Here is a 27,880-nt window from a genome sequence, read left to right on the forward strand (position 1 = left end):
AAAAGGCAGAAAATGGACAAAAACACAACAAAACAACATAATGTACTGATTGTTTATTTTTCTTACGCTTCTGCACAACTGTTTCTCCCCTTCAATGCTTCCTTTTTTTTCCCCACTTTTATGTGTAAAGAAAGCCTGATGTTTGGGAAGAAAAGGGAAGTTTCCTGAAATATGTTTGTAATGATGTGACTCTTTCTTCCCAACTTGAAAACTAGAAAAATAATCTTTACATCATCCACATATGGAAAACGTGAGAACCACATCGTATGCGGCTCATTTCCCCCAAACTTTGCCTCCCTTAACAGGACCCAAGAAGACAAAAGTGTGCGTCCTGTTTCCTATATACTCTTTGTGCCTCTTCAAACTTCAACTCACCTAAAGAAACATAACAATGACCCCAAAAAACAAGTCAAAAAGTGAAATGTCGCTCCTTTGTCAAGTCAACGCGCGGTTACCGGCGCGTTTGAGAAGAGCCAAACATTCTTTGACCATCAGTGCAAATGAGGTAGACGTGACAACCAAAGACGGCCGTCGCGCTCCTTCGCCATGGCGGGAGGAAGCGGCCTGAATGCTTCTGCACTTCTGCACTTCTACACGCGCACCCCCCCCCCCCCCCCACACACACACACACACACACACACACACACACACACACACGTGACAAAAACAAAATCAAGTTAAGTTGAACATGGCACCAAAGGATTGTGGGAACGCTCCACATACTAATACTGACACGAGAACAAGGAATGCTGGGAAATGGACTTAATATGTCGTTCGTTCTATCACAGTAACATTGCACTGCGCTTATTCTTCTCCGAGTGGTTAACGTTGACAGTCACATTCGAGAAAAAAAATAAATCTTAGCTTAAAAAAATGGCATACAACATAAATATGACAGCAGTAGCATCTATTGGTCTAGTAGGTCACATGACAAAATGATCCTTATGATTACTTAAGATGCCTTTTGAGTTAGTACAGCTATGTACACGGCGCATCAAGGGGCGCCTGCAATGTTCACATTGAGATTCAACAGACGCTTGGATTGGAATCGCGCACGCTGCAATTTTTTTTGGGGAGACCCGACACAGGTGTGGGGGGCTCAAGAACTGTAAACTAACAACCCCAACAATAACCATGTTGCCATGGTAAACGCACCCCAATAGACCAAACTTTTGTCAACGATGAACATGCCTGAAATGGTCGTACTGTAATGTAACTAATATAATGCAAAGTGTTGTAAGGTAACGTAACGTGACGGCGTGATGTAAATGACGCCTTGTGTGTTGAAACAAAACGTGCAGCAGTGCATCATGTCGTAAAGTACCGCAACTAGATGCATTGTAATGCAACAAAACAGTCTAAACGTAACGTGTCATAACGTAATGTGCCATAGCATGTTAAAACACGTCTGTAACATGCTGAAACCAAGGTGTCGCCGTAGCATAACGTAACCTGTTTTATGACAATATGTCCATTGTAGTCTGCCAACTGAAGAAACAAGCATATTTTCACTGCCTATTGTTAAAAGTTGCAGTTATAAAAATAACTTTTTAAAATGGGAACAATAAAATAAAATAAAACCACAACTGGACGGTGCAGAAACAAAACTATACTAAGCTAACTACAATTTGGAGCAAGTGAGACATTTTTTAACATTTTTAAACACAGCAATTAGATATGGCCGCTGTGTTCAGCTAGGCTAAGCTAACTGCACATTGGAGCGAGTGGGCAAGCGCTAAGCTAACTTGTGCGGTAGCTCGCCGATGTGGCGGTGAAGGGAAGACTGGCACGTGGAGTGGGTTGTTTACGTCGCTATCTACACAATCTCTGCTCAACAGCATCAAACACGGAAAAGGAGGAAGAGCATATTTACAGAGCCGGAGTGGTTTTGAAAAGCACCGCTAGCTGAGAGGAAGCGCCACGTGACGTCCGAGAATAAAATCTCAAACTTCGTCTTGTGCAACAGAAACTGCAAATGACACATGAAGGAATTCAAAATGAACACACAATAGTCTTTCCGCGAAATCTTCACGAGTAGGACAGGTGCGAGCCGTTGGAAATGTGTGATGTAACCGACGTGCTCCGACTCAGGCCCCCGTCGCTGCCGCCGCCGCCCGGCCCCCCTGAGGCCGTCCTGCGTAGAGGCTGGGGGCTGTTCCTGAGGGCCATTAGGCCGGGCCCGCGCACCCCGAGACCGCCGCCGTAGCCCCCCTGTGATGATGAGGACGAGGAGGCCGAGGACGGAGGTGAGGAGGAGCGTGAGACTGGAGGCGGCACGGGAGGGGGCGGCAGCAGGGCCAGGGACTGGGAGGAGGAATGAGACGACAGATGGTGGTGGTGGTGCCCCCCCTGGGAATGATGGGAATAGTGGCCGCCGCCCCCGACCCATTCCCTGGAGCGCTCCCTCTCGTCCCGGTAGAGGTGCGGCGTGCTCTGGTGGTGCTGGTAGTGTTGGGGGAGGTAGTGAGGCTGCGGCGTCTGCTGCTGGTGATGGTGGTGCGAGGAGGACGACGACGACGAAGTGGTGGAGGACGACGACGACACCCTGCCGCCCTTCAAGGGGTCACCGTCCCGGCCGAAGCCATGCGACGACACCACCGATTCAGTGCGGACGAAGCCACCACCGCCGTGGTTCTGACCGCGCCAGGATGGTGTGGCCACAGAGTTCTGCACACTGTGGCTCCAGTGGCTGCCGGAGCGGGGGACGGGGCGCGAGGGCCAGCCCCCCGAGCCCGAGGAGGGACTGGGGGCCGGGTAGCCTTGGTTGTAGGCCTCGGCTGGGATGCCGCTCAGCGCCATGTTGCTGAAGCCCAGACGCATGCTCTCTGAATCGAACGCCTCGATCTCGTGAGCCTGGCGCTCCAGAAGCGTCCGGATACGCTCGGAGCGCTCGTTCTGCAGGGATAGCATCTCCTCCTCGATCTGAAAGCCGCAAGACGCGATTGTTAGTGGTGGACAAATTCCAGCCGAAGGCTGTATTAACACCTGCACTGTCCAAGACCAAGGCCCACTTTTTGAGGTGGTCTCAATATTATTATTATTATTATTATTACCCGGCAGTCAATATTGTGCAAAATTTATTCATAATCCTCTGTATTCTGTTCAGCCGCGTTGCTGTCAGCATGTTGCACCGTGCACTGCTCAGCTTTGATCGGGACGCCACGAGTCACCACGTGTTTCATTAAATTTGCTGTGATACCTCCCTTGCATGCAAAAGTTTTACTACACCTGTTGTGCTCCCAAAGTCATCCTTCATTGGTGAAAAATGAAGTTCAAGTTTCAATTGTTTTGCTTCAGCATCGTGCTCATTTCAATGTGCTACGTTAGTGCGGGTCACGCAAGTTGACACCGGAAGAGCAAGGGGGGCATTACAACAATTAAAGTCGGGCACCGAAATGTTCTTTTTCATTCGGTATGTTTACTACCGGTTAAAGAGATAGTTCGGATTTTTTTACATGAATCTCTATTTCATCCTCACCTCCAGTGTGTGCGATCAGCACTGAATTACCCTTGACAGCGTTCTGTGACACGAGTTCTGGTCCGGTGTTGGTCGGGAGGACAGTAGTCCGGCAAGTTGGTTGGGGCCACTTAAATAAAGTGTTTTTCTTCTAAAAACAATGTGTGTTCTAAAGAGTGATACATTTGCACACAAAACTCCCTCTTGAAAAAACTCCATTACCGCCGGGCACTATTTTTCTGTTCATTCGTATCACTGCGCATCGCCCTGTAGATAGCTGACAGACGCGCTGCAGAGAGCTGATAGTTGCGCCTTCTCCCTTCGAAAAGACAACTTATAGATTAGTGCGCGTCTATCAGCTGTATGCGGGGCGCCATGCAGTGATACAAACGAACAGAAAAGTAATGCCCGGCGGTAATGGAATCTGACTTTTTTTCAGGAGGGTGTTTTGTATGGAAATGTATCACTCTTTTGAACACAAATTATTTTTAGAAGAAAAACGCTTTATTTAATTGACTGCCAAAGACGTTTCATGATGATTAGTAAAATTCCAATGAGTGGAATGCGATCTTTCATTGAGTAGCCACATTGTATATGTAGTAAAGGCAAACAATATTCTTTTTGCCTTGAAAGATGAGTTAAAATGCTCAAAAGCGGCTGGCGCTGTGGATTTTTTTGTTTTGTTTTTATAACGCCTGGCAGTCAAAGAGTTAAGTGGCCCCAGCCAACTTGTCGGACTATTTTCCTCTTGTCCAACACCGGACCAGAGCTCGTGTCACAGAACGCTGTCAGAGGTAAGTCAGTGCTGATCGCACACACTGGAGGTGAGGATGAAATAGAGATTCATGTAAAAAAAATCTGAACGATCCATTTAAGTCAGATCCGGTGCCATACTAGTAGTACCAACTTTGGATACCCAACCCTAGTCATGAGGGACTAGCATGTAGCCAAAAAATTAGTTTGGCATCCTTGACATAAAGGATCTGAAGTTGGACGTGTTGGTAGTACCCGTTGCTCTAGCAGTGCGCGGCGTATGGACACCCTCTGCTCCAGCTCCTTAATCTCGCGCTCGTGCTGCGTGTCAGTGTGCATCTTGATCTTGCTCTGGTAAGCGTTGAGCAACTCCAGTTCTTGTTGCAGTTGCATGCGGAGCACCTGGTACTCCGCCTCCTGGGTCTCATCCAGTCGAAGCTGCAGAGGGACACACACAAAAAAAAAGGGGGGGGGGGGGGTCCTTGTCATTAGAGTTGCAGATGTGCGGCAGTCAAAGTGCAGCGGTGTGGAAGGTGCGCGGTGGGGTTCCTTGCCTTACTCACAGCCTGTGTGGACAGCATGTCGTTGATGGAGTGGTCATATTGCTCGGCCAGGATGGCCAGCTTGCGCGTCTGCTCCTCCTTGACGCGCTTGAGCACGGCCTTGTGGTCCGACTTGGGCGTGCTTTCCAGGAGGTGGTTGCGTAAGGCTTTGTACTGACGTGTCTGGATCTTGCAGGTCTCCTGGAACTGACGCTTGATCTGCAGCTCTTTGGACTGCAAAACAAAACAGTCACAGGGTCATGACTCCACTCACGACTTGACTCAAGTCAGACTTAAGTCGGCCGTTTTAGTACTTGCTTGGCAAAAACTTATGAAACCACTCCACAAATCTTTGATTTGGAGAGTTTACAATAGTTATGGATTTATCAATATAGTTAGTTTTAATTTCATTTGACTTTTCTTTTTTTTAAGTGACTGTGTAATAAATGACCACCAGAAGGCAGAATGCAGCCCAAGTGCATGCCTTTCCAAGCATGCAAACTATGGTGGCTCAGAGGGACCACACTTCGCAAGCCTACCACCAACTTTTATTTTGCGTGAGCTAACAAGCATCTGGGCGAGCGACGGCAACTTGGCAGCCGGTCTGAAGCCCGGCAAGCAACACTGAAAGACTGATCGAGTCGCATTTAAAAGTTTCAAAGTACCACTGATTGTCACAGCCAACAAAAGAGGCTAGCAGGAGAAGCTAGTTTAATATATATATATATTTAAAAAAAAAAACAACTTGTAAAAGATAGCAAAAGGTGACAAGTAACGGGAGCCCAAATCATGGGACTCAGCGACAACCAGCTGCAGGTCCAAGCTGTGGAAGGTAAGCGGCAGTCAACAGATTGGGTCCTACACTAGATGCAAGCACCACCAGGGCTAACTACATTCACGAAGTTGTCATTTGGCTATCTATAGCAGGAAGATGGTGGCGAAACATCATACATAACATAGCATACATCAAGGGTATATTTTAATGAGAGACAGCAAACACTCTTTCACCAAAACTGGGAGTCACGCCACCATATGTGAATGGGTTGTGGATGCCTGGGCTAACGACGTGTCTGCGTGTATTGTTGTTCGCGCGTTCGCGTAAGACACACGGCAACAGGACTGACGCCAATAGATAAATAAATAAATAAAAAAGCACGAACATTTTTAACAGATTAAAATGCACGAAGCGCTGCTCTTCAGCATTCAAACAAGGAGTAATTCTGCAAGAACAGAATTAATTGCAGCGTCCATTCATCCGTGTTAGATTAATTTGTTTCCCACTGTGTCGGCGCTTCTTCTTTTCGTCACAGCGGCATATCCCGCCCCCAAACACAATGTCGCTCTGTGATTGGTCCAAACCACTAGTGGTGGGGATGGGTGGAAATCAACGGGCTTGGTACAAGATGTATTCTTCAGAGTTTGTGAACTCACAAATGCCACGAGAATTCAGCTTGCAAAGCAAGGTTAGTTGATTTTTGCCACAGTAACTTGGGACTTGCTTGAAACATAAAGGTTAAGACTTGAGCATTACATATACCTTGCACATATGTGACTTATTCCCAGAGAAGGAACTCCAAACTCAAGGTTGGACTCACCTTGAGGCTTTTGGGCTGCTGCCGCACCTCCATGGTGTGTTTCTGGCGCAGTTCTTGCTCTCGTCGCTTGTTGTACTCCATCTGGTTGGTCAGCTCCGTCTGGTGCTGTGTTCGGATCAGTTCAGCGCGGGTCCGCTGCACGAAGCCCAGCTGCCGGAACTCCAGCTCCTGAGTGGACTCGTGGTGGCGCAACAGCATGGCGCACTCCAGATCTTTCTGGGTCTGCTTCTTGTTCAGGTCCTGGTGGGGACACGGATCAAGTGGACCAAACACACAGAGAATGTGGTGGCAGGCCGTGCCGTTGGTACATTTGGTAACTGGGCTGTCAGCGGGGACTGACGAGACTTAATCCGCTTCTTAATTGCACCACTATCATGTGGCCATTATATAAACCATCAATACTAGAGGGTCGTACCTCTCTGAGAAGATCCTGCTCCAGGTTGTGTCGAGCGAGCAGCATTTTCCTCTTGTACTGCCGACACTGCAACTCGTAGTACTGCCTCTGCCTCCGGAGCAGACTGGCCTCCTCCTCCGCCTGCATCTGCTGCAGACACTCCTTCTGTCGGATCAGCCACTCCTGCTTCTCCCGCTTGGGTGTCGACTGGTTCTCGTTCAGCTCCTGTTGGGGTTTCAAGGGGCAACATCAGAGATGGAACCCATGCGGTGGCCCCGCTGAGCTGGACGACTTTTCTTGCCTCTTTCAGCTGGTCCTTGCGCTGGCGATACTGGCGCTTCTGCGAATCCAGTAAGCTGGTCAGTTCTTTCTTCTGCTGGCCCAGAATGTGCTGTTGGAACTTCTTCTCTTCTGCCAGGGCAGCTTTGGTCTGCAGGGAAAAACACTAATAATGCAAGGTTTGGTGGCTAAACATATGAGCGAAGAGGAGACCCAAATGGATTAAAGTTGGAGATATTTTATTTTGAAGTCCTGCCACTCACCTCCTTCTCCAGGATGGCCTGGTGCTTCTTGACAAGCTTGTCGGCCTCTGAGGAGAAGCTGTTCCTCTGGTTCTCCAGCTCCTTGTCAAGTTTGAGCTGATGCTCATCCATCTCGGCCTTCAGCTTGTTCTCCAGGCCCATCAGCTGTTTCTGGTGCTGCCGCCGCATGCGCTTGTAGCCTGACATCTGCTCCCGCAGCGCCGAGCCCTGCTCATGTTCCTGGATCTGACGTGTCACCTGCAGGTGGGACGGGACGAGGACACGTCGTGGGCATGAGCACAAGTACAGCGTTCCCCTTTTAGGTGCATTATTCCTGCTCCTGCTTTCCAGTAGATTTATAAGTGATTGTTTATGGGTCCTAATTTAAATTTCAAAATTAAAAAAAAAATAAAATTTTAAATAAATTTAAAATTTAAAAATAAATAAATAAATAAATAAAAATAATAAAAGATTCTTAAAAAAAAAAAAAAAAAGATTCTCGAAAAAAAATCGAAAATCGGCAACTGAAAAGTGAATCAAGTCAGGCTTGAGTGAATCATCACATCCTATCCATTTATATCAATCATTTGTGAAGTGAGATTAGACGCGAGGAACTCGGCTTATTTTGAAGCAGGCTTCTGAGACATGTTGCTAGTTGCTAAGTCAGTTAAAATATGTTGGCTAACAATGCATTTTCATACAATACTAAAATTTTAACTTTTGCACTGCTGGGAAATGAAAATAGAGACCTCAAGGAAGCTATTTTTACTATTTACGCAAAACTAATGTTGCTGACCAGCCCTTTGAGACACCACCTCATGTAATGCATTTTGTTTATTTTCATGTCTATTTACATTGTAGATGCTCACCGAAGGCTTCAAAACTATGAATGAACACATGGAGTTATGTACGTACTTAAACAAACTTTTTTTTTTTTAAATAGTCACTCTTTGCTGTGATGATTTTTTGCAGTCTGGGCATTCCCTCGATGAGCTTCAAGAGTCACCTGAAATGATTTTCCAACAGTATTGAAGGAGTTCCCAGAGGTGAGAATGCCAAGATTGTGCAAAGCAGTAATCAGAGCAATACATGTTTTGAATACATGTTTTCAGTTATTTCACCTTTTTTTTTTTTAAGTACATAACTCCACGTGTTCATTCTTAGTTTTGATGCCTTCAGTGTGAATCTACAATGTAAATATCAATCAGAATTAAGCAAACACATTGAATGACGTGTCTGTGTCAAAACGTTTGGCCTGTACTGTATATATTTGTTATCAATAGTCGTCTCAATATTGCGAAGTTTCACTGGAGTTGGAGGAGGAGGAGGAGGACACGACCCTGACGTACCAACGAGGCAGTTCTGATGGTGGCAAAGTGGTCTCTGTTCCGGTAGTAGGCTCTGCGGCGACCGGCAGAGGGAGCCTGGGGCTGCTCCAGCTCCGGCTGATAAGGGTCATCGTAGATATTGTCCTGAGCCTGAACAAAGCGACAGGAAAGACTTCATACTACCAGCATGACTCCTTCCTGCACTGCAAATACTAAGCAAGATGAGATATCCCAAATCAAAACAAAATATGATTGTTCTTTGTCGGCAAACACAGCACTCTTTATTAAACAGCACGTGACTCTTAAATTAGTTTCAATGTGTTTAAAACACATGGGAACAGTAAAACAAAGCACATATTTTCATCTATTACAATTTCAGACCCCACAGGCGTAAAGACGTAAAGAGTCCAACACATATAGAAATTGCTGCGTGCTTACGGTGGGTCGGTGTATGATGGAGCTGTTGGAGGTGACTGTGTGCTCTCCCTCCTGCATCATGGCCATCTCGCCACTGCTGTCATCAGAGGCGTCCGCCAGGCTGTTGACAGAGCTGCTCTGGGAGCTGGCCGAGATGGACATACTGGGTACCGACTGCGAGCTCTCCATACTGTTGACTGTGCCTGTGCGCAACAGGTACTGCTCCACCTCCTGACCCGCAAGGACACACACAAACAATGCATTAAACCAGCTGGCCTCTATCCTACATGGTGGTAGTAGTTTTAAGGACCATTGCGTGATTTGGGTGTCACACTTCCCAACACATTCAACAACCACACTTTTCATGATACGCAACGCCACCTATCACGCACGAACACTTAACATTTTTTTTATTTAACTAGTGCTGTGGGCAGTGTCAAATGTTATTTTTATTATATGCCATTTGCAATCAGCCATCCATTTCTTAGAAGCCCTGTGTACAACCCCGCTGTGCGCTCCTTCAGCTCACCTCCTCGTCCTCGCCTCCCTCCGATACGGGGCCGTTCTGCTGAGTCTCCTGGAAGAGGATCTTCTTCATCTTGCGGTACTGCAAGTTGTCCAGCTCACGCACGGCGTCTTTGGTGCGGGCGATCAGGTCCATGACCACCGTCAAGGGACGCTCGCGACACAGGAAGCGATGCTAGATGCACAGCGTGAAGAAGGTCAATCTCACATGAAACAAGGACAGATACGTACGTTGCAGTGCAACTAATGCAAATGACGTTATACCCCACACATGTTTTTTTTTCCCGGAGAACAAAACAGCATTTTTGTTCAACCATCAACATTGCGCCACTGTCATAGAGAGCAAGCCATTTTCAACACTCTAGATTGCCCATAAAAATAACACGTGTGTTGTTGACCAATAGCATAGATTTGTGGGGAAAAATTCAATTGGCCATATTTTGACATAGGACGTTTTGACCCAACGCCAGCGAAGAGAGCATATGAGAGTAATTTTGGGTTAAACTATATAATAAATAAATAAATAAACAAACCAACCAACCAACCAACCAACAAGTACAGGGACAGTATCTGTTGTTTGTGTGTCACGTTAGTTTGGAATACAACCCTACAAAAGACTGGGGATTACTTTACTAGGATATAATCTAATTTCCTTAGACATGTGGTGTGTACTATATTTTGAATGTGCTGTGGTAAATAAAATTAATTGAACAATTAATTTGCAAACAGAAAACCATATTTCCATAAATACCATAAATCATATTTCACTTAAGTAAATTGTTTTCACTGTTTTGAAGCTATAATAGACCATTTGCAAAAGCCCCACCCCCCTGCCCTCATTTGACGCTTCCGGGTCCGACATCCTTCTGGATATTTACAATGGAAATAAACGTGCCAGAGCATGTCAGTGAGTGTTTTTGGAGCAATACACGCATGATATCGTCCCGCTCTACAGTCTACAGCAGGGGTCTCCAAGTTCGGTCCTCGAGAGCCCCTATCCAGCCTGTTTTCCATATCTCCGTCCTTCAGCACAGCTGAATCTAATGATCAACTAATAATCAGCAAGCTTTGCAGAAGCCTGATATCGATCCCGATCATGAATCAGGTGTGTTAGTAGAGAGAAACATGGAAAACAGGCTGGATAGGGGCTCTTGAGGACCGAACTTGGAAACCCCTGGTCTACAGTATGCATTGGAAGGATATACCCACTATTTTCACAACCCATAACGGAGACGGTGCCTTTTAATACGATGCACCATACTGTCATGAAAATACAGTAATCATATTTAAATATGCAGAAAACAAAAGCGGACTTCATACATTGTCATGATAAAACCAGTATAGCAATGCAAAATCATTCCCATTTTTAAAATAAATGTCCCTGTAATATGATTACACATTTTTTTTCCTCTGTTACAGAACTACCTACAAGGACGTCAAGTTACCCAGCTAACATTAATAATAATAATAATCAAGATAAACTGTGTATTATTACGAGGTGTCGCATCATAAACAACTTGCCAAAAATGTGGATGTGCTTACCAAATGAGATGACGAATGGCCAATGATAATGATATCTTGATAATATACACTATTAAATAAACGTAAGTATAACTTTAATGTCCAGTTTTGTGGATGAGCTTGCCTCAAGAGCTAAAGTGAATTTAACAACAGATCTAAGGGCTTTTAGCTTGTTCGGTTGCTTGTTAGCTTAAACCTAGCCCATTATAGTCTTGGAACAAATGTAGGAAATTCTTATTTTGGAGACATTTAGCTGGGGGTGAGGCCGTCCACAACGTAATTCATCAAAGACATCACTCCCCTTTGTGGACTCCTCAGGTACGATTACAACAATGTATGTAAATCTCGATTTTTGCAGTCATTCAGGACGATTACGATTTTAATCGATTTTAACCTAATAAATCCAACAAACATTTACTTAAAGCTTTCATTTATTCAAAAATAATTCCTGTGCAAAATGTTCAGACACCAGCAACGTATATTGATTCTAGATCATTGAGCATAAACTTAACATTCATAGTTTGTGCTTAAATGCCACAGTTAAGTAGTTGGTAGCTAAACATGTCTTGTAAGCCACCCATTCAGCATTCTGCCACTTGTGAAAAATTACAACACATAAAAGCATTTGGATGTAACAGAACATAAGAACAATCGTTTTTAATAATCCAGAAGACAAAACTTGATTTCACGATTTAGCACATTTTCAACGATTTGATTTTTTTTAAATGACGATGTATCAAATTAATTCGTTTTATTGCCCAGCCCTAGGCACATCGCTTCACTATTTTGCTAGTTGGAGTTCCACATCTTGTTGGAACTTTGTTTGGTCTAGTTTTATTGAAGCTGACAAAGGTTTTGTGGATTGATTTTACAATGCAGGTCAATGGAGCTTTGCGCCGCATGTCGGAGCTGTGGGCGTTGGGGGGCGAGGTTTGCGAATGGTCAATTACGATGGATGATTATTATTATTATCTTTTTAAACAAACTCTTGCTTTGCCTGCTTTGAAATTACTCTGATGAGATTATTGTACTCACATTGAGCAGCACATTTGAGGTGGGCCGGTCCTGGGGAATCTTCTGCAGACATGAGTCCACAAAGTTGCGGAAGGAATCGGACCTGACAGAAAGAGAGAGTTGAGGGATCCATTCATTAGCGTCAGGATGTGAGGAGAAGCAAAAGGGAGGTCTCACCAGTGATTGGACTGCAAGATGGGGCTCTCATTTTGAGCGATGTGGTATAAGGCACTCATGGCATTCATGTTGAACAGGGGGGGCTTCCTCTCCGCTGTGACAACACAATTTCAAATATTAAGTATCAGTATTATTATTATTTAGTCAATCTTTTAGTTCCATGAAGAAACCAGAGGAGACATATGAAAGCTATTGTTTTAAAATGACTGTATGGAAATGTCCTTTTCACATATAGAAACAAAAAAAAAAATTGTACTATTCTAAGCATCTCAATTCATGTGTCAAAAAATGGGGCATACATCAGCTTGCTTCCACATTTTAATGACTTCTTTAAGAATGTCTCTCATAACACAAACAAAAACCAGATGTCAATGCAGAAGCATTAGCAAGTCAAATGCATCTCACACAACATTTATCCATCAAACATATTGGTCGTTCTTTTATTTGTAACTCGTGTAAACTGTGATAAAATAAGCATGTTTTCATCCAAGCTGTGAGTGCATCTCGTACCCAGCTCAATGCAGGTGATGCCCAGTGACCAGACGTCCACTTTGCCATCATACTGCCCCTCGTCCATGGCCAGGATCACCTCTGGAGCCATCCTGCGTCAGGGCGAAACCGTGTTTGTGTTAAAAAATAAATAAAGTATTGAAGATGATCAGAATGGCTGTCAAAAAGCAAAGACTCACCAATAGGGCGTCCCCACAAAAGAATTGGCCGGGGCCACAATGGATGCTGAGCCAAAGTCACCCAGTTTGACTTGACCGGGCTCCGTCAGCAGAATGTTGCCGGCTTTCACGTCCCTGTGGGTAGCAACACACGTGTGGCACTCCAGTCACATAACCTGACTTAATCCTTCCTCTACTGTTCCTTTTCCGTGCACATGTAGGGGCCAAGAGTATCCTCAAATTATTTATCTATCTCAATTTATGATTGCTGATAGCTGCTCAAACATCAACCAAACGTTGTTGTTCATGCATTTAATTGAAAAGACAATCAAGTAGTAGACAAGACAGAGATTGTTTTGAGATCATTACAAACAATGTGATTGTGGATGTGTTAGTACAGATAAGCAACACAAGTACAGTTCGCGAGTGTGCCAATATAACGCTGGCATCTGGCCCAAAACCTTGAACAAACATTGTACTTCCAAATCGTCACTCCCAGGAGACCCCAAAAACTGCATATTTGTTCAACTATAAATATTGCATTGTAAAAGAGAGCAAGCCATTTTCAACACTTTAAAATTGGTCAATAATTTGTAAAACATGATACACACGTGTGGACTGACCAAAAGTGCAGATTTTTGAAAAAATATTAAATTTGCCAATTTGTGACTTATGAGGTTTTGGCCTGACACCAGTGATGTGTTTTCTGCAGTGACTTGAACCTTGCATGAAATTTTGACACACATCGTCAAGACGTCACCTGTGAATCATATTGTGAGAGTGAAGGTACGCCAGTCCCTGCAGTGCACCGTGGGTAATAGCAGCAATCTCCACCTCCTGTAGAGGCTTTTTGTGAACTGCAAACAACAACAACAACAACAACAAGCCGGTTGGATGCCAAAAGAAAAGGAAGAAAAAAAAAAAAAAAAAAAAAAAAAAAAAGGACTCCAGCGGTGGCCACCAGAACAGGACGACGTTCAGGCCGAGACTCACCTTCAAGGAGATCGGAGGCGGAGCCGAGGCAGTACTCCATCACCAGCTACAAACACAGTAGATGTGGTTTGTAAAACGAATCTTGATAACATTGTGCAGGTTACTTACTCATCAAATCTTAGATGGCTTAAAGAGCTATCTTGCCGACTAGTGCTTGCTACCCTATGTTCTGTTCCCGAAATCTCAACATGGCGGTCTTTCGGTGATAGTAAGTGCTAAAAGGAAGTTTGCAGGTGCTACTGCATTCTCTATTTGAGCTCCAGTCTTCTGGAACACCCTAACCGAGGAAATTAGAGCAACTACCGCAGTAGTAATTCTTCATTCTCAACCTTCAGACTTATTTTGACAGTATTGCATTTAGTGAAACCAGATGTAGTCTGCAAGTTGCCTCTTTCTCTGCGACACAGCCAGATATTTGGAATTTTGGCCTGTTGCATCTTTGTCCTCCCCTCTCCTACTTGGAAAGGGAGCTTAGGTGGTGATGATCGAAACAGAGGCTGTTGATGTATGGATTCAACACCAACTGACTAGGACAAGATCTGAGGTGGACCACTTCTGAGGATATCTTCTAAAGCGTGGTGCTTTATCCCATGAACCGTTATGCTGTACCTACCTAATATTGCACAACAATGTACTATGTAATAAAATGTTGTCCACTAGGTATACAGTGCAGCCTGATCATCGTGGAAAGGGGGTTCCCTCCATTTGTGGATTTCCTTTTTCCCCTAAATTGGAGTTTCTCAGTTTTTCCTTGCCCGGTTGGCGATCAGGTTTGGATCAGAGGATGTTTGCCTTTGGAGCCCTTTGAAACTTTTTCATGATTAACTCATTTGCTCCCAATAATGTGTACATACGTTATTTTTTTTTATGTTTTAAGTGTCCCAAAGATGTATTTATACATTATTTTTTATTTTTTAATGCTAGAGCATACAGAAGGCTTTGATGCAGCCTCTCAACAGCAAAGAACCGTTGCAGAAATGGTAGTTATTACACAAATGGCCAGCAGGTGGGAGCAGAGCAAAAGAGATCAAGCAGGGACATGTTGAAAAATAAAAATAAAATAGCTCAATTACTCACAATTTTAAACAGATTTGTGAAAACTGATGAGACTTAGCTCTCTTCTAATGCTAATTGCTGCAAAAGGGAAACAGATAGAAATACACTTTTTTTCCTGATAAAAGAAGAGACTTTAATCTTTCTTTTGATAGGTTCCATGTTTTTATATCAATAGAACACAATATTCTCTGGGCCTTGCAAAATCAGTCAAACTCCAGTAAAACAGCCGGGAGCGAATGGGATTGCTTCTGTGAGAATGGCTGTGAGTTTAAGGGCTAACCAACTGAACAGGGCCATATTTTCCTCCAAAATATAACTTCAAATTTGAATTAATTTCCCCGCTCCACTTAAACAAAAAGCATTTGAAAACATTATTCAAAATAAGGTTTGCTTTTCAATTTTGCTTTATTTCTCGTGATACAAACGAAATTGTTCTGCCTACATCAACGTACGCCAAAACAATTTAAAAAAAAAATGTATTTCCTTTAGAGATCAAAAAAAGTAATGACGTACCCATGCTGTGTGCTCCTTCAGGTAACACCCTCGATACTCAATGGTGTTTGGATGGCGAAGTTTCTGTAGGAACTTGACTTCTTTGATAATGTCCTGCCACTTCTGCACATTAACACAACACAAGTTGGTGAAGCAAGCCTCGGTTTAATAGGACCCGTTATTACAGTCGTGTTCGGTCACCTCGTTTGTCTGCTTGCCGCTATATGACATCTTCTTGATGGCCACCACCTCATTGTTGCGTACGTCTCGGGCCTGAAAGGAGAGCTGGGCATTGAAACTGCATACCGCGGTGCTATACCATTCTTATGGATAGTATTTCACATGACGTCATGTTACCCACAATGTGTGTCATTCACGGAATGTCAAATGTGAACTAACAAAGGAGTGTCCGGGGAGTAATTGTTTTAACTATAAAAAACTATTATGACATTATTACATGGCAAAGCTGTAATTTTATTAGCAATGAAAACCAGAGAATTCAAGCGTCTCTCTTTTTTTCTTTTTCTTTTAAGTTACCATATTTTCACGACTATAAGGCGCCCCTAAAAGCCTTATTGTTTTCAAAAGCTGTCCATGCGCCTTATAATCCAGTGCGCCTTATATATGGATCACTATTGAGCCGCAACAGGTCTCGCTGTCAAGACGCTATTCGGTGACCCTGCACGATCGGTGACGCTCATGCGCAGAAGATCCCACCATCTTGGATCGCTAGCTAATACTAATACTTTACCTAGTTTACCTACTTTACTTTTAGAGGAAATAATAAAACAGCTGTTTATTCATTTTGGGAGTGAATTGAGTTGTCAGAAAGCTGGTTTGTAATCTATTAATGAAGTTTAACTGACCTATCTGACTGTTTTGTTGACATTCCCTTTAGCACAGCACCATCTAATGGATGCATAACATAACCCCAGCCTCTATGTCGCACCTTATATATTGAAAAAGTTTTAAAATATGTCATTCATTGAAGGTGCGCCTTATAATGTGGTGCACCTTATAGTGCGGAAAATACGGTAATCGGTTCAGGCATGGGTATCGTTTTAAAAACACTGCTTTGGCACGGGTTCTGGATAATAAAAACCATACGCAACCGTAGTGACAATGTGAGTTTGATGTTTGAGGTTGCGAGAGGACAACTCACAAAGTAGACTGCTCCAAAGCTGCCGTGGCCGATCTCCCTGAGGTCAGCGAAGAGCTTCTCCGGGTCTTCCCTGCAGAAGAGGTCGGCCACGTCCGGGTCCTTCAGATTGCCCGCGCGTGCGCTCGAGGGCATGGCCAGGGCCTGGCAGGGAGCATCAGCGACATCATGAGGAACCGGCTTACAGGTGAATGGAAAAGTACCAGATCATATAAAGTTGCATCATCATCATCATCATCATCTTTCTGACAAGCATCTTCGGTGTCCAAAAGTATGCTCTCAGTCTCAGGATGCTCTCCCACATAGCTGGGATGTGAAAGGTGGTGGAGGAGGAAGGTATGAAGAGCAGCGTGGGAGCAACAAAATGGCAGCTGTTGGTAATAGAAACACAACAAGAGTCTGACTACCGCGGAGCCTTATTTATAACGGGGGATACGATCCACACCAACCTGGTGAAAATCCACAACGTAGGGAGATGACAAAACATTTTTTCTAGCCGCCCCATTTGCGAGAAACATAAAAATTTATTTAAAAAAAAACACAATTTAAAGTGTATTAAGTAACGTCAAATATTTAAAAACATGTTTTTTTGTCTTTGTTTGTTTGTCCTCACTCTGGCTCACACAATTCGCCAAATAAAAGGAAATGTGTGCTTGCTTAATTAAAACTGTGTCACTCCCAGCTGAAGTTTAGTCTAAAACTGACATGAAAATTTAACATTGCCAGCAAACTGAATTCTCGCGGTATTTGTGAGTTCACAAACTCCGGAAAATACATCTTGTACCGTCCCCGCTGATAACGTTTGCAGCTGACCTTTTTTAGGTTGGACCAATCAGGCGTTTAGGGACTAAACCAATCAGTGCCGTTGGCGGGGGAGAAAAACAAACATAATAGGCGAATGGACATTGCAATTAATTCTGTTCTCGTAGAATTACTGTTTTTGCGCTGAATTTGAACAGTGAGAGGCGCTTTGAGCATTTTTATCTGGTAAAGATGTTCATGCCAAAAGGAGTTTGGTGGCATATTAGCATTGGACCATACGGATAACTGGTACCGGCCCTCACCAATCCCTAAAATAAATTCATTTGGTTCTATATAATAGGCGTTCCGTTGAGTCAAATTCTAGTGATGCACGATATGAAAAATTTCAACCGATACCGATAATTTCCTGCTTTGTATGGTCGATACCGATACCGATAACCGATACATTTGTTTTTTTATATTTAATATAGCCTTCATATAGTCTGCAATTTGATCATCCAGGAATGGAAAAACTGATGTTTTAGTAGCTCTGATTATGACATTAAAAAAAAAAATGTCTCTTTCAAATGTGTATTTTCTATATGAAATGGCTAACAGATAACTACACAAAATAAAAAGTTAGTTTTTAAATTAATACAGAACTACAACTAGTTTATCTGGAAAAACAAAACATTCATGTCTGTATGCATTATGCAATAGGAATGCATTTATTCAACCCTAAGGATGAGGATGAGGTAGGTGAACGTTTGGTAAAATTATATGCATTGACATTTGTCAACCTTAATTAAAAAAATTGAAATCAAGTAAATAGACAAAATTGGTATTGCAGCAATCCTTGTGCGTGCGTGGGTGGTTATGTTGTTTCCTGTGGTCCCGTGAGGGAAACACAGACTGGAAATAATAAATAAATAAATAAATGAATAAGCAAGCTGCTTAGATTCGCATGTTGTGTTGTGGCTTGGTTGCAGCCGACATACCACGTAACTTGCATTAAATAGTTAGTTCACTGCTTGGCTTGATTTTAAAAGTTAAACATAAAATAACATATGATACCCATGCTTGAAAACCCCCACCCCGAACTGCGGTGGGACTTACGTGTAGTGTTAGTCTATTGTTGTCAATCAAGCTGTGGCCACATCGGAGGATGCAACGTGGCTCCAAATGTGCTATTAACTTGTAAAAAACAACAACAAAAAAACGGGTCAGCTACAAAAATAAAAAATAAAAAAATAAAAAATAAAAAAATAAAAACGGCTGCTTGTCTAGCGCTATGAAAGCCATAACTTTGGCGTTAATGGCTTTAGGTTTGTTGTTGCTGCCTTGCTGGCTTCTTTAACTTAGCGCCGTTAGCCTAGCAACATTAGCTGCTACAGCTGTGCCTCATTCAAGTTCGTTCAAAACGGCGTTGCTCCGCTTTCTCTCCTCTGTGCTTGCCAAAAGTCGTCTGGATGGTAATTGTCATTCCGCCTTTAGATTTGTTGCTGCTGACTTGTTAGCCTAGCGCCGTTAGCCTAGCAACATTAGCTGCTGCCTCTGTGCCTCCTTCAAGTTTGTTTCGTTCAAAACGGATCTGCCACGATGATGGATCTTCGAATCCTTGCTGAAAATGTTTTGATCTTCTGCCATGGAGAAAAACCACCCCACTGGTGAGGAGGACATGTTGATTGCTACGTGCTAGTTAGACAGTAGTGTGGGGCGGACCAAGCTTCGGTTAAGCTGTTTTTTGTTGGTTTTTTTTTTTTTTTTTTTTTCTTTAGATGCCGGTCTACAAGAGCGAGAGGCATGATAGATGATGTAATCAACGCGACATGGTCTATACAAGACGTAAGCAGCGCGACTTGGTGTATGGTTGTGTCCTCACGTTGCAAACAGTGTACATACGTTAATAGATATATCGGACCTTTGTATCGACTAAAATATACATATCGGGCCGATCAAAAATGACGTCATATTTTCCCATATCGGCCGATATTATATCGGTCCGATAAATATCGTGCATCCCTATCAAATTCCCAGCCTTACTTTTGTCTGTACAATGAATAAATATTCATGATGCCAGTTTGACTCAAGAACAGATTATTTCCGAAGCAAGTAGTATCGTTGTTGTCATCATTATCATTATCATGGCTGTTAAGTAGAGTGTGAGGGGACCATGCAGAGCATTTGGATGTCGTTCAAGCATGTTGCCACGCTTATGACAGGAAACATCAGCAGGCAGGCGAGTGATTCAGTGAGCACAAAAAAAAGCCTGTGGGCCCACTCACACCCCCCACCCCACCCCCGCCATGCGAGCGCACATTATGTCAAAATCCGGTCATCCAATTTCCATTTATACATTTGAGTGTCCTTCAACGAGAAAGAAGGAAGGAAGCCGATGGAGCATCCTGCCAAACAATGCAGTGTCTCAGGAAAGCAAGTGGCCACAAACCAGAGCACAAACTACATGAGAAACAATGACAAAGAGCAGGAAGTCAAAGGCGCACTGTTATGCCTTTTTTTATGCCACAAAGAATTCCATGACACTCATGCTTAGTCAGCGGTGCCTAACAAGCGTCGTCACGTGACTCCACCACACGTTAGAATAATGGACGCAGCATCTGCGTGCCGTTCAGAAGACACAAAAACAGCCACAATCCAGACAAAAAAGATCAATCTTGCTTGAGTGACACTTGCTGTTTGCAAATCAGGCAAGGATTTACCACAAGATTACGTAATAACAAGCGCCTATCCAAAAATGTGTTTTTGGTCTATGTGGAACAGTCAGCCATTGAGTGAAAAGAAAACTGCAGCCAATGATAGCACAATGGAATGGTTTCCAGTAAATATCTAGGACACATGTAGAAAACTAAAGGACTGGTCGCCATCTATGTCAGGGGTCAAGTAGATACAATGGACTGGTCATCAGTGACTCATGATCCAGAGCATATGTATAAAACTATCGGACTGGTCGCCAGACAGTAGCAGGGCACAGACACACACTTAAAGACACACACTTACTTACTTACACTGGACTGGTGGTAACCAGTCCATTGTAAGTAAGTAAGTGTCAGGTACTCAGGGAGAACATTTAGACATCATACAAAGAACTGGTAATCAGACAATGTAAGGCAGGGACCACAAGAGAAACCCAACATGCTAACATCAACTTAGTCTGTTATTTATTTGATTTTTTGTTTTATGTATTTAGAGAAATTATATTGTCTTGTTTCAATAAATTGCCACGTTAACTATGGTGTGTATTGTTATTGGGGCTAGGACAAAATATTGTTTGGCAATATATTGCAATACGTTTTGTGCCGATCTGAAGTAGGGCTGTGTAATTAATCGAAATTCAATTACGATTTTGATTATTACCATGCACGATTACAAAGTTGGCATAATCGTACAAAAACGATTTTTAATACTAGGGCTGAAACGGGTCCTCGTCATTTCTGCCTCGGATACACGCGGAATCATAGTCATGCTAACGGCAGTATGCATGACAGTACACGAGGCTGTGAGAAACCAATTGTAAAGCTTTTATTTTGAAGTTGTTTCCGGAAGTGTGTCGTCGCTAGATAGGGGCTGACGACGTGCTCGTCTATTCAGTTTGTTAACAATATATATATAAATGCACCAAACTGTTGTGACAGACGTCAGTAACACAACTTTGTCCTGAAGTCACGTTCAAGCTCCAGTTAAGAGCACTAAGACATTATTATGCTGACATTGTATTGTACGGTGCCTGTTGCCAGCGTTTAATGGTGACTGCTACCCAACAGCGAGCTGCCAGCACCAAGTAGCAGGCTAGCCGCGCTACCTATCAGCACTAAAGTGCTCCAGCCGTCTGATTACTTTTCAAAGACATAAATACTACAAAATATTCGATAGCTGCAGCCCTAATAATATTAATTTTGAGTCGTTTTGAGGCACACCCACACGAGTTATTTCACCAACCACCCCTGTCAAAACTAGCTTGCACCCCACAAGCCATACTGCACACGCTGCACCCCAACTTAAAATTTTTGCTTTATTATAAATTCTGTTTGGTCCAAAAGGAATTTACATAATTATAGTGTTTCAAATTATTTTATTTGTCTTAATATTTTCAAATGCTTAAAGATTTTCTTGTTTTGAACAAAATAATAATTTAAAGAAAATAATCAATTGTTACCAAAATAATTGTGATCATTATTGTTTCCATAATTGAGCAGCCCTAATCTGAAGTATCGATCCTTTAAGTGAGTATCTGTGGTTTTCGATACCTTATATTGCCATGCAGCGTCAACTGCATTACAAGGAGCCAGAGCCAGTAGCAACCGTTACCAAAAGACCAACGCCACCGCCAATGATGCAGGCAGGCAAAGGCTGACATCTTTTCTGCCAGAAGTGTTTAAGGCCAAAAGTGTATCGCAGTGCAGCTGAGCATTGCCGTGGGGCCGGCTCTTTCTGTGGCCGGTTCGACAGCGTCAACTGTCAGCTAGCGAGCTCCGCACGACACCCGAAGTTTGCGCTGTCAAAAAGTTGACTTGGAAAAATCCAGCACGCAAGTCAGAATAGTTCGTGCAGAAAATGGATGGACTTCGGAGCACCGCAGCAGGGGAACCAGTGAGGATGTTTTTCCAGCCGAGTGGTGCCGTTTTTGATGCATCATTTTGGAATGTGCGGTGTGGACTTTGGACCTTCGTGAGGAGAAGCGATTTGAAAAATGGATGGATAACGGGAGATGTTTAAAAAGTAAGTCCTAACCCAAGTGTGGGTGTCTAGGGCAGAAGTCCTGCAGGTTTTGGAGGTTTCCCTCTTTTCCAACACAAGCTGATTCCAATGCAGAGCTTGCTGATGAGCTGATCATATCAACTGTGTCGGAGAAGGGAAACACGCAAAACCTGTAGGACTCAGGCCCTCGAGGACCGAGATTGCCTAGTAGTCTGACTGCTATTTTTATTTTTTTTACAATGCACAGTTCAACGAGTTTGCGCGTGCTGCTTTAGGCCTACCCATGTTTTATGGAAAAATGGATGCTGGATTGCTGGTTTTTATGCAGACTTAAGAAAAAAAATGAGGGGATTCGAGGCACCTGTGTGCAGCGATGGAAGCTCAGTTAAATTAACGAGTCCGTCCATTGGCAAAAAGTTTATTTTTTTATTTTTTTAATCGGGCCTGAAGCCAAAATACTGCCAAATTGCAGAAGGGGCAACTTTTTTTGCGCCCAATGTACCGGTAATTGCGTCGGGAGCTGCTAGCCATCTTGTCTTTAGTTGTTCCGGTTCATAGGCTGTCACATGACTGTCACATGATTAATTATTGCTATTAGTTTTTTAAATAGTTATAATAGTTATATTAAGTTGAAAACAAGTACACATTTATATTTTCTCTCAAAAAATATATTTATATCATAATTTATTTATTTATTTATTTTTAAATGGCGGTATTTAAAGTGACACCGTTTCTTTTTTAAGACACCGCTGGACACATTATTATTATCGTATTACCGCCCAACCCTAATTCCCCACCTACTGCCCGAAGCCGGCTGGGATAGGCTCCAGCACTCTCGCAACCCTTGTGAGGAATAAGCGGTTAAGAAAGTGGATGGATGGATGGATTGATGGATAATTTTCCTGATTTAAAAAAAACAAAAAGTGAGCGAAAAATGGGCCATCTGGGCAGGATGTTCCCTTTTTTAATACACATTTTACGGTTAATAGTACGTTAATATTTAAGTAGCCCCCAAAAAAGCACAAAAAATAAATGTGTCACAGTATGTACAGATCGACACCAAAGTATCAGAATCCAGATTGAATGGTGACAGAAATATATTGTCCCAGCCCTAATTGTTATAATTAAGAAATACACATTTTAAACAAGAACTATTAGGGATGTTCAATTCCACTTTTTTTCATGCCAATACCAGTATAAGTACTAAACTCTCGAGTACCCACCGATACCAAGATAGTACTTTTGATACATACAATTTAAATTAAACAAAGGGCATATACCGCAAAATCCCATGGTTGTACTAACATCCACGTGTGCGCAGACAAAAAGCACAACTTTCAAAATAAAAGCGCCTCTTTGACATGGTGATCATTGTGACGGCTTGTCAGAGACTGAGGGCCAGAAAGATGAGACCCCCGGGTCTTATTTTGCTCAGGACTGATCATGTAAGGTCACATGTAGACAAACAACAGACTGGTCACCAGTCAGTGTCAGGACTCAGGACACATGTAGCCAAAAGATGGACTGGTCAGGAAATATAAGGGTACATAATATAGACACAATGGACTGAACTCCAGCCAATGTCAGGGATCATTTAGTCAAACAAGTAAATTGTTGCCAACTCACCATCTGATGCCATGACACATATAGAACGAACAGGTCACCAGCCAGTCAGGACACGTGTGGACAAACGCACATTCAGACCTCTGTCCAATTTGTTGGGTTTGACTCTTCCCTGAAGCTTACATGCTTTTGGAATGGAAAAAAAAACGACTACAACCCCACAGAGGAAGTCTAGAATTCAGATTGGAACCCCAAACTGCGAGGCAACCACTGACTTCAGCTGACGCCACACTCACTTGAGATGAGCAGTGACGTCAGCAGAAGCTCAAGCTTTAGTTTGCTGGTGTTAAAACAAGGAATATTAAGCCAGCCTTGACCAGTAGGTAGTCGAGCACAAATGGACGATTGTTCCCAGGCAGACGGAGCCGCTTTGTCCTATTTTGCATTCGCTTTGTGCACTTTATCCAAAAGTGGGTCAGCCGGAATCCGTGCTGGCGATGAGCGGAGACGCGTGACAAGAGAGCGCTGAAACGCCCCTGTCACCACCACGGCCCGTTTGGAAACATTTTTTCTTTCTTTCATTTCTATATTCTTTTGAAAATGTTTATTTATTTATTTATTTATTTTAGCTTTTTACTTACCGCGGCTTACTGCAGTTCCGCTGTGGAACGAAAAATAAGCGTTTAGCAGAGGAGCTAACGAGCTTGCGTCCTCATAGCGGCAGCTGCGGGACATCCACAAGACGTTCGCTCATCTCCTCCGGAGCTCATAAGCACATTAACTCCTCAAAAACAATCATAAATAACTCAAATCTTTTCCAGCGTGGCCAGTGGAAACTTCCAACTCTTACTTAACGTTAGCTTAGCCTGGCTAGCTGGGAAGCTAACGTTAGCTTAGCTGTTCTGCCGGGTGTGGCTGCTGTTCGTCCAGGAAGCTCCACTTCCGGTCCACAACGTCCAGTTCAGAGGAAAACTCACGGGCGGATTTTTAGAAGCTCTCTTCAAAACATTCGCTCCATCTTTGTCTCGGCCTTTTTCATCCGCCGTTTTTGTTCAAGATGGCACAGACAGATGGGGGCGGGGTTCCGAGTGCAATCCCGGAAAACCTTTTCTTTCTACTTCCTGTCAGGCTTTCGCTACCAAAATAAAACTTAATCTAAATCGTCAAACGAGAACTCCAAACAGACAAGTTGTAAACGGACTCTTTACATAAACAATTCCATCCATCCATCCATCCATCCATCCAGCCAGCCAGCCAGCCAGCCATCCATCAATTTTCCAAACCACTTATCCCTCAAATGGGTCGCGGGACTGCTGGAGCCTATCCCATCTTACATCTACAAAATCACTTGATTTACTGTAAAAATAGGCTACCAACTTTCAAGCAATTGCGTTGTACTACACAGGCAAAAGTTTCTCACCTTTAGTGTAGTTGTAGTAGCTACAACATTGTGCCACAAACATGTACAGGTCGACTGGGAGATATGCAGCGTAATTATCAACAACAAGAACAAGAGGCAGATTGTCATGGTTTGGGTTGGGTTAGGATTAGTTTTGGGTTTTTTTTTGTCATAGGTTGGTTTTGGTTTGGGTTCTGTTTGATTTTGTCACCAACTTACTTTAGTTTCTGTCATGATATGTATTTTGTACCGTTTTCTTTGTGTGTCTCCCTTGTCTCGTCAAGCACGTCCACCTGTGTTTGCCTGCCCTTCCTCGTGTATCAACCAATCAGTGCTCTCAGGCACTTGTGTCTTTCCCAAGTGTGTCTTGTTATGTCAATCAGTGTTTGTGTATTTAGGCCCAGTTCACATGAAAGCAAGCCCGTTTCAATGTATCCGCACAAGTTTCTTACCGTTTGGGCAGTTCATCCACACGGCGGCTCGGTTTCGGAGCTTGAAACCGATCACTTTTGAAACCAGGCTCCAGAGTGGAAAGCGCCCCGTACGTTCGAATGTGGACACAATATGTAAGATTACGACGCCGTATTAGGGCCACGTAGAAATATATATATATATATATATATATATATATATATATATATATATATATATATATATATATATATATATATATATATATATATTTTAGAGGGAGGGATATGATGTGAAAAATGGCAAATTTGCTAGTTTACAAAGATGCAAAATGTCTGAAGTCCTCTTGTTTATGTTTAACAAATTCAAAACATCATAAATCAGGGTGTTTCTACTAAGTACTGCCTCAAATGTTCTCTAATTTCGATACTGTAAATATATAGGATCGTATGCCGAGAAACATTTCTTGGGAGGAGTAATATGGCGGCCTCGCTGCTTGAAGTCTTGGCCTGTTGGCTATTCAGATCAGTGGTTCTTTGTCGTCGCTGATTATTCTTCTACGCTTTCCATTAACTCCCTGTGGCGGTGCTACAGCGCCACTCCAGACTTGGCATATATATTACAGCCGTTAAACGTCCTCCGCGTTTTCGTTTGGTTCAGTTCCCGGCTGCTTCGCCTGTGCCAATGCAGCCCATGGCCGCTCAGCCTGTGCTGCTGCAGCCCCCGGCCGCTTTGCCTGTGCCGATGCAGCCCCATGCCACAGATTCTCTTCTGCTGCAGCCCAAAGCCACGGAACCTCGTCTGCTGCAGCCCCAAGTCACGGAACCGTGTCTGCTGCAGCCCATGAAACCTTGTGTGCTGCAGTCCCAATTCCAGGAATCTCCTCCGCTGCAATCCCAAATCACAGGATTCTCACCCGCTGCATTCCCAAGTCACTGATTCTCGTCCACTGCAGTCCGTAAGTCCCCGTCCCAGCTCCACGGCAGCCTCCAGTCCTGAGCCGCTGTCGACCCCGGATTTATCACCTGGACCTCTGTCGCCACTGGATTCATTGCCTCAGCCGCGCCAAGCCTCCTCGCCTCAGTCTCAAGCCCATATTCCTGGTCAGGTGGCGCAAGCCCCGTGGCCGCCATCGGATCCACCCCGGGCGGTGCAAGGCCCACGGCCACCATCGGATCCCCCCCCAGACGGCACACGCATGAGAACCTCCACCAAAGAGGGGAGCTGTCAGGCCGCGTCAGGGAACAACCGCCGGGGCCCCGCGGGGAGGGAATGAGAGGAGGGAGCACCAGGGATGGGCAGCATCCCAGAACCTCAGGCCCGGCAGGGAAAGGTCCCGGTTGTCACGCCAGCATGCCTAGTAAGAACTAACCCTGTCTCTGAGTTCGCCAGCTCCCCGATTGGCGAACTCCACCCCTACACCATAAATGTGACCCCACCCAGTGTATATACCCAGTGTATGTGGTGCATTAAAATTGGGAGCAGGTGAGATAGAGCATAGGGAAATTTTATCTTCCAACTCCTTTTTTCTTAGAGAGCTCAGTATTATTCATTCAACAGCCTGCTCGATTGTCTTTTTTTCCCCCTCATGCGCGTGTGTGTGCGTGTGCATGCATGCGTGTGAGTTTGTGCTCATTAATTCACCTGAAACCTGTTAAAAATCCCATACCCTTCAACTTAACTGGATACTTCAGAGTCCCGCCAGAGTCGTGAAGTTGTCAGGAGACCAGAGGAAGGATCAAAGAAAGATGAAACAGACCAACCAGACACCACCTACTACCCACATAGTTACAAAACCAGAATCTTTCACCAACCCCAGAAACATCTAAATTCCAACAAAGGAGGAATAAGCATTGTACAGAATGACCTTCCTTTCCCAAGGAAATCACAGTGGAACAGTCCCAGATTGTTATTGTGGAAAACTCCCTTGAGTGAATCACAATTCTCAATCTGGCTATTGCCAGTTGGAGAAGGCTGCAAATCGCAAATCATTTCGCAAGGCAATGGGTAATGGTGTTTTTCTCCCATCGCGATTTTACCGGCTGCTGTTCCTTGAGCGAAAGTAAGTAAAAAAAAACAAAAAAACGAAGTGAATCGATGAGCGATTATGTCAGTACAGTAAGTACTCTATTTTTCGTTGCCATTCATATCGCTGATAGCGCTTGAGCCAAAAGAAAATTGTTTGTAGTTAGCATTAGCATTGTCATACTGACACGACGAGAGGAGGTAGGACTCAGACGCAGGTATAAAGTTGGCCAACAAGGCTGCAGCTTTAATGACAGGAAACTCAAATCGCCTCTTAAAGAGGGAAAAAAGGCTGAACAAAAAGAGCTCCAAACTGGAGATACCAAAAGGGCACTCAAAAACAGGGACAACAGAAAGCGCTCCACTAGGGAGGAAAACAAGGGGCAAACTAAGGGCGCAAGACAAGGCAAGGC

General features: G+C 43.7%; 1 protein-coding gene across 2 annotated transcripts; it reads right to left on the bottom strand.

The window, feature by feature from the left end:
* Window positions 1-622: 622 nt before the first annotated feature.
* taok2a (TAO kinase 2a) lies at window positions 623-24,725 on the bottom strand. Of its 2 annotated transcripts, none has more exons than XM_077530528.1 (20): window positions 24,274-24,725; window positions 16,616-16,756; window positions 15,655-15,726; window positions 15,475-15,576; window positions 13,906-13,951; window positions 13,673-13,769; window positions 12,934-13,047; window positions 12,755-12,846; window positions 12,245-12,338; window positions 12,089-12,170; window positions 9,537-9,707; window positions 9,029-9,238; window positions 8,612-8,740; window positions 7,284-7,520; window positions 7,043-7,171; window positions 6,763-6,966; window positions 6,348-6,587; window positions 4,774-4,986; window positions 4,466-4,648; window positions 623-2,922 (listed from the first exon to the last, which is right to left on the bottom strand). In XM_077530528.1, exons 2-20 carry the CDS (start codon window positions 16,745-16,747, stop codon window positions 2,029-2,031), a joined length of 3,441 nt encoding a protein of 1,146 aa, XP_077386654.1. In that variant the 5' UTR covers window positions 16,748-16,756; window positions 24,274-24,725; the 3' UTR covers window positions 623-2,028. The 2 variants fall into 2 exon arrangements, with proteins under 2 accessions (XP_077386654.1, XP_077386646.1); XM_077530520.1 differs by having other exon boundaries at window positions 4,765-4,986.
* Between the last annotated feature and the right edge of the window lie 3,155 nt (window positions 24,726-27,880).

Source organism: Festucalex cinctus, chromosome 1 (genome assembly GCF_051991245.1).
Source record: "Festucalex cinctus isolate MCC-2025b chromosome 1, RoL_Fcin_1.0, whole genome shotgun sequence".
NCBI classification, from domain to species: domain Eukaryota; kingdom Metazoa; phylum Chordata; class Actinopteri; order Syngnathiformes; family Syngnathidae; genus Festucalex; species Festucalex cinctus.

Bases quoted from the DNA above. Each gene is read 5' to 3' on its own strand.
- taok2a (XM_077530520.1), bottom strand. From the start codon at position 16,747: ATGCCCTCGAGCGCACGCGCGGGCAATCTGAAGGACCCGGACGTGGCC. The intron at 12,847-12,933 runs GTGAGTCTTTGC...GCCCTGACGCAG, and splicing joins TTTGTGGGGACGCCCTATTG to GATGGCTCCAGAGGTGATCC. The intron at 9,239-9,536 runs GTGAGCTGAAGG...CTTGCGGGTCAG, and splicing joins AGGGAGGCGAGGACGAGGAG to GAGGTGGAGCAGTACCTGTT.